This window comes from Callionymus lyra, chromosome 15 (assembly GCF_982586985.1).
Source record: "Callionymus lyra chromosome 15, fCalLyr1.hap1.1, whole genome shotgun sequence".
Taxonomy (NCBI): domain Eukaryota; kingdom Metazoa; phylum Chordata; class Actinopteri; order Syngnathiformes; family Callionymidae; genus Callionymus; species Callionymus lyra.
Window position 1 is genome coordinate 5,045,027 of NC_141832.1, and position 7,500 is coordinate 5,052,526.

The 7,500-nt window shown below is 51.1% G+C and overlaps 1 protein-coding gene across 3 annotated transcripts in view; it reads right to left on the minus strand.

Annotated features, from left to right (window-relative positions):
- Window positions 1-7,500, minus strand: part of LOC148064581 (xylosyltransferase 1-like) — a 20,362-nt gene that overhangs the window by 9,716 nt on the left and 3,146 nt on the right. For all 3 annotated transcript variants that reach the window (XR_015713379.1, XM_087808521.1, XM_087808520.1), the window contains exons 2-7: window positions 6,374-6,827; window positions 2,248-2,420; window positions 1,990-2,189; window positions 1,406-1,486; window positions 286-502; window positions 5-181 (exon numbers count right to left, since the gene is read on the minus strand). Coding sequence is in view for 2 of the 3 variants with exons in the window: in XM_087808521.1 (XP_087664647.1) it covers window positions 5-181; window positions 286-502; window positions 1,406-1,486; window positions 1,990-2,189; window positions 2,248-2,420; window positions 6,374-6,827 (1,302 nt within the window). In the remaining variant the exon portion in view is untranslated. The remainder of the gene's footprint in view (window positions 1-4; window positions 182-285; window positions 503-1,405; window positions 1,487-1,989; window positions 2,190-2,247; window positions 2,421-6,373; window positions 6,828-7,500) is intronic.

Here is a 7,500-nt window from a genome sequence, read left to right on the forward strand (position 1 = left end):
TCACCTGGAGGCGCGGCAGGTCGGCGGCGGTGAAGTCGTTGGGTGAACATCCACACCAGTCCACGATGTGCTTGTATTGACACTTACAGCCCAGTTTCCTGTTCCAGTTGGTCAGGCGCAGGTTGTTGTCCAGCATCGTCCTGCAGAGGGCGCTGTTCTCCAGCACCGTGTGGAAGAAGGACTGTGGAGAGTCAGGTGTTACTCTGTGTGTGTGTGTGTGTGTGTGTGTGTGTGTGTGTGTGGGGGGGTGTGTGTGTGGGGGTGTGTGTGTGTGTGTGTGTGTACCTCGGCCGGCAGCAGTGTGTGTTTGTAGAATCTCTTCATCTGAGTCACCAGATCGTCTCGTGACGTCACCACGTACTGGACGAACTCTCGGCTCAGCAGGAACCAATCAGAGCCTCCGTCCACCGTGATGCCTTCAGGGATCTTACGGTCGCCCAGACGCCACATGTGTGCGTCACACTCCAGGAAGAGCCGGTCCAGACCCTGCTTACGGATGAACCTGACACACACACACACACCTGTGATTGTGTGCTACTGTGTGTGTATTTGTGTTACTGTGTGTGTATGTGCATGTGTGTGTGTGTGTGTGTGTGTAAACGTGTGTGTGCATATACATATGTGTCTGTATTTGTGTGCATGTATGTTTGTGTGTGTATGTATATGTGTGTGCATGTGTGTGTGCATGTACATTTGTGTGCATGTAAATGTGTGTATGTGTCTGCATGTGTGTATGTATGTGCATGTGTGTGTGTGTGAGTGTGTGTGCATGTATGTGTAAGTGTGTTTATGTATGTGTGTATGTGTGTGTGTGTATGTATGTGTAAGTGTGTTTATGTATGTGTGTATGTGTGTGTGTGCATGTATGTGTAAGTGTGTTTATGTATGTGTGTATGTGTGTGTGTGCATGTATGTGTAAGTGTGTTTATGTATGTGTGTATGTGTGTGTGTGTATGTATGTGTAAGTGTGTTTATGTATGTGTGTATGTGTGTGTGTGCATGTATGTGTAAGTGTGTTTATGTATGTGTGTATGTGTGTGTGTGCATGTATGTGTAAGTGTGTTTATGTATGTGTGTATGTGTGTGTGTGTATGTATGTGCGCGTGTTTATGTTTGAGAGTGTGTGTTTGTGTGCATACATGTGTAAGTGTGTGTATGTATGTGCATGTATATGTGTGTGTATGTGCATGCATTTGTAAGTGTGGGTGTGTATGTATGGGCGTGTGTGTATGTGTGTGTGTGCGCGTGGATCTGTGTGTGTGTGTAAGCGTGTGTGTGTATGTATGTATGGCCGTGTGTATGTGTGTGTGTGTGTTCACGTGGATCTGTGTGTGTGTGTAAGTGTGTGTGTGTGTATGTATGTATGGCCGTGTGTATGTGTGTGTGTGTGTGATGGTTGAAGTACCGACTGTTGTCTCGACCGTGAGACTTGATGAAGTTCATGTTTCTGTGTTTTGACAGGAAGTTGACGAGTTGTTCGTTTGTCCTGCAGCAGAAACACACACACGTCAATACACACGTCAATACACACTGGTCAATACACACACGTCAACACACACTCGTCAACACACCCCCGTCAATACACACACGTCAACACACACTCGTCAACACACACTCGTCAACACACACACGTCAACACACACTCGTCAACACACACTCGTCAACACACACACGTCAACACACACACGTCAACACACACCCATCAACACACACCCGTCAACACACACACATCAACACACACACGTCAACACACACACGTCAACACACACTCGTCAATATACACACGTCAATACACACACGTCAACACACACACGTCAACACACACACGTCAACACACACACGTCAATACACACTCGTCAATACACAAGCGTGTCACAGTGACGTAGTTATGGATCGTGGATTGATTTTGTCCTCCGGTCTCTGAGGACCTTCAGTTGTTCCATGAGTGACATCACGGCCCAGCAGGGGGCGCTGACGTCACACACACACCTGACAGGGTAGTCTGCGGAGCTCAGGTTGATGAAGAAGTCCCAGGACCAGTCGGCGAGCAGCAGCTCCTCCATGCTGCGCAGGTACATCTGCAGCAGGCTGGCCCCGCCCCAGATGGTCGCCTCCCTCCACGCCGTCACGCGCACGTTAGCGTAGCGTCTCGCCAGCACCTCCACCTCCCGCTGCAGGTAGTCGGACCTCTGTGTGGAGGAGACATGTTGGAGGCTGTGAGGCTCGGGCGGGGTCCCCGGGTCTCACCTGGTCCACGTGCACGAGGTAGTAGTGCGAGGTGTGGTACACGGCCTTGAACAGGCGCCGGAGCTGACGGGAGGCGCGGCCGTGGACCACCAGCACGAACACCAGCCGCACGGGCGCCGCCGAGGCTCCGCCCACCAGACCCTCGTCCCAGTGGAGGGGCGCGCCCGCTTTACCTGGACACAGAGTCAGAATGTGACCTCTGACCTCAAACACTGATCCGTCGGAAGACATCTGGACCCTGACGTGACCTTGACAGCTCCTGCGAGTGTATTTATAAGTGTGTGTGTGTGTGTGTGTGTGAGCGGGCTTAAATATAGAGCAGCAGCACCAGGACCCTCTGTGGCCTCCGGACGCTCGACCCGGTGGGTCCAGACTCACTGTAATTAGTCCAGCTCCGATCTGACCCGCCCGTATCAAAGCGCCCACAAACACACCATCATCAGTCACATGATCCAGAAATAAACATGCGGCTCGCCGGCTAATTAGAGTGCAATTGTCCCGCCGCCCTTCAGCGGGTCCACTCACGCGTCGCCCAGAATAGACCGGAACACGTGTGTCAGTCACTCAGCACACACTCCAGCAGCCGGGTGACTCCATCTGTCAATCAAACCTCCCTTTCATCCAGTTACTACACAAGGGTCGTCATGGTGACCAGAGACTGAGACGTATAAGTGTCGTCATGGTGACTAGTGTGTGACACATCAGTGTCGTCATGGTGACTAGTGTGTGACACATCAGTGTCGTCATGGTGACTAGTGTGTGACACATCAGTGTCGTCATGGTGACTAGTGTGTGACACATCAGTGTCGTCATGGTGACTAGTGTGTGACACATCAGTGTCCTCATGGTGACTAGTGTGTGACACATCAGTGTCGTCATGGTGACACGTGTGTGATACATCAGTGTCGTCATGGTGACTAGTGTGTGACACATCAGTGTCGTCATGGTGACTAGTGTGTGACACATCAGTGTCGTCATGGTGACTAGTGTGTGACACATCAGTGTCGTCATGGTGACTAGTGTGTGACACATCAGTGTCGTCATGGTGACTAGTGTGTGACACATCAGTGTCGTCATGGTGACTAGTGTGTGACACATCAGTGTCCTCATGGTGACTAGTGTGTGACACATCAGTGTCGTCATGGTGACTAGTGTGTGACACATCAGTGTCGTCATGGTGACTAGTGTGTGACACATCAGTGTCGTCATGGCGACTAGTGTGTGACACAGTAGTGTCGTCATGGTGACTAGTGTGTGACACATCAGTGTCGTCATGGTGACTTGTGTGTGACACATCAGTGTCGTCATGGTGACTAGTGTGTGACACATCAGTGTCGTCATGGTGACACGTGTGTGATACATTAGTGTCGTCATGGTGACTAGTGTGTGACACATCAGTGTCGTCATGGTGACTAGTGTGTAACACATCAGTGTCGTGATGGTGACTAGTGTGTGACACATCAGTGTCGTCATGGTGACTAGTGTGTGACACATCAGTGTCGTCATGGTGACTAGTGTGTGACACGTCAGTGTCGTCATGGTGACACGTGTGTGATACATCAGTGTCGTCATGGTGACTAGTGTGTGACACATCAGTGTCGTCATGGTGACTAGTGTGTAACACAGTAGTGTCGTCATGGTGACTAGTGTGTGACACATCAATGTCGTCATGGTGACTAGTGTGTGACACGTCAGTGTCGTCATGGTGACACGTGTGTGATACATTAGTGTCGTCATGGTGACTAGTGTGTGACACATCAGTGTCCTCATGGTGACTAGTGTGTGACACATCAGTGTCGTCATGGTGACTAGTGTGTAACACAGTAGTGTCGTCATGGTGACTAGTGTTTGACACATCAATGTCGTCATGGTGACTAGTGTGTGACACGTCAGTGTCGTCATGGTGACACGTGTGTGATACATTAGTGTCGTCATGGTGACTAGTGTGTGACACATCAGTGTCGTCATGGTGACTAGTGTGTGACACATCAGTGTCGTCATGGTGACTAGTGTGTGACACATCAGTGTCGTCATGGTGACTAGTGTGTGACACATCAGTGTCCTCATGGTGACTAGTGTGTGACACATCAGTGTCGTCATGGTGACTAGTGTGTGACACATCAGTGTCGTCATGGTGACTAGTGTGTGACACATCAGTGTTGTCATGGTGACTAGTGTGTGACACATCAGTGTCCTCATGGTGACTAGTGTGTGACACATCAGTGTCGTCATGGTGACTAGTGTGTGACACATCAGTGTCGTCATGGTGACTAGTGTGTGACACATCAGTGTCGTCATGGCGACTAGTGTGTGACACAGTAGTGTCGTCATGGTGACTAGTGTGTGACACATCAGTGTCGTCATGGTGACTTGTGTGTGACACATCAGCGTCAGACTAGTGTGTGACACGTGTGAGTGACATACGAGTGCCGTCATGGTGACGCGTGTGAGTGACATACGAGTGTCGTCATGGTGACGCGTGTGAGTGACATACGAGTGTCGTCATGGTGACGCGTGTGAGTGACATACGAGTGTCGTCATGGTGACGCGTGTGAGTGACATGAGTGTCGTCATGGTGACGCGTGTGAGTGACATGAGTGTCGTCATGGAGACGCGTGTGAGTGACATGAGTGTCGTCATGGTGATGCGTGTGAGTGACATATGAGTGTCGTCATGATGACGCGTGTGAGTGACATACGAGTGTCGTCATGGAGACGCGTGTGAGTGACATGAGTGTCGTCATGGTGACGCGTGTGAGTGACATGAGTGTCGTCATGGAGACGCGTGTGAGTGACATGAGTGTCGTCATGGTGATGCGTGTGAGTGACATATGAGTGTCGTCATGATGACGCGTGTGAGTGACATACGAGTGTCGTCATGGAGACGCGTGTGAGTGACATGAGTGTCATCATGGAGACGCGTGTGAGTGACATGAGTGTCGTCATGGTGATGCGTGTGAGTGACATATGAGTGTCGTCATGGTGATGCGTGTGAGTGACATATGAGTGTCGTCATGATGACGCGTGTGAGTGACATACGAGTGCCGTCATGGTGACGCGTGTGAGTGACATACGAGTGTCGCCATGGTGACGCGTGTGAGTGACATACGAGTGTCGTCATGGTGACGCGTGTGAGTGACATACGAGTGTCGTCATGGTGACGCGTGTGAGTGACATACCAGTGCCGTCATGGTGACGCGTGTGAGTGACATACGAGTGTCGTCATGGTGACGCGTGTGAGTGACATACGAGTGTCGTCATGGTGACGCGTGTGAGTGACATGAGTGTCGTCATGGAGACGCGTGTGAGTGACATGAGTGTCGTCATGGTGATGCGTGTGAGTGACATATGAGTGTCGTCATGATGACGCGTGTGAGTGACATACGAGTGTCGTCATGGAGACGCGTGTGAGTGACATGAGTGTCGTCATGGTGACGCGTGTGAGTGACATGAGTGTCGTCATGGAGACGCGTGTGAGTGACATGAGTGTCGTCATGGTGATGCGTGTGAGTGACATATGAGTGTCGTCATGATGACGCGTGTGAGTGACATACGAGTGTCGTCATGGAGACGCGTGTGAGTGACATGAGTGTCATCATGGAGACGCGTGTGAGTGACATGAGTGTCGTCATGGTGATGCGTGTGAGTGACATATGAGTGTCGTCATGGTGATGCGTGTGAGTGACATATGAGTGTCGTCATGATGACGCGTGTGAGTGACATACGAGTGCCGTCATGGTGACGCGTGTGAGTGACATACGAGTGTCGCCATGGTGACGCGTGTGAGTGACATACGAGTGTCGTCATGGTGACGCGTGTGAGTGACATACGAGTGTCGTCATGGTGACGCGTGTGAGTGACATACCAGTGCCGTCATGGTGACGGTGTGAGTGACATACGAGTGTCGTCATGGTGACGCGTGTGAGTGACATACGAGTGTCGTCATGGTGACGCCTGTGAGTGACATACGAGTGTCGTCATGGAGACGAGTGTGAGTGACATGAGTGTCATCATGGAGAAGTGTGTGAGTGACATGAGTGTCGTCATGGTGACGCGTGTGAGTGACATGAGTGTTGAGTGTCGTCATGGAGACGAGTGTGAGTGACATGAGTGTGACCTCTGCTGACCTTGACTGGGACAGTACCGAGGCACCTTCTCCGGCATCAGCTTCTTGTCCTTGTGTCTGCAGTAAACGTCCACGATCTTCTGCCGACACTCGCTGCTCTTGGCTCGAGAAAGAGCAGAAATCACTTCCTTGCCGTTGATCTCGCACTGAGACGGCGTCGCGGCCGTCGTGTTCCCCCGCCAGAGTGACGTTCGCACCGAGCCTGGGGGGGGCGCCGGTGAGGTGGGGGAGTCAAGGTGAGTGCGGCTGCGATTCTCTCGGCGCTCGAGGACCTCTTGTGCTGATTTTCCCAGCATGCTTTGCACGGCGACCAGTTTCCGCTTCACACTGGCGAGCGGAACTCGCTGGTGTTGACGAGCGCCGAGGTTCCCGTTACTGTCCACGCTGGCGAAGTCTCTGACCGAGTTCTCGATGATGTCAAGTTTCTCTTTTGGACGATGAGAGCGATGAACGTCCTGCAGAGGAAACACAACCTCAGTCTGTTGAACCTGAACGCACCATTATGTCACCTGAACGCACCATTATGTCACCTGAACGCACCATTATGTCACCTGAACGCACCATTATGTCACCTGAACGCACCATTATGTCACCTGAACGCACCATTATGTCACCTGAACACACCATCATGTCACCTGAACGCACCATTATGTCACCTGAACACACCATTATGTCACCTGAACACACCATTATGTCACCTGAACACACCATTATGTCACCTGAACACACCATCATGTCACCTGAACACACCATCATGTCACCTGAACGCACCATTATGTCACCTGAACACACCATTATGTCACCTGAACACACCATTATGTCACCTGAACACACCATCATGTCACCTGAACGCACCATTATGTCACCTGAACACACCATTATGTCACCTGAACACACCATTATGTCACCTGAACACACCATTATGTCACCTGAACACACCATCATGTCACCTGAACGCACCACTATGTCACCTGAACACACCATTATGTCACCTGAACACACCATTATGTCACCTGAACACACCATTATGTCACCTGAACACACCATTATGTCACCTGAACACACCATCATGTCACCTGAACGCACCACTATGTCACCTGAACACACCATTATGTCACCTGAACACAC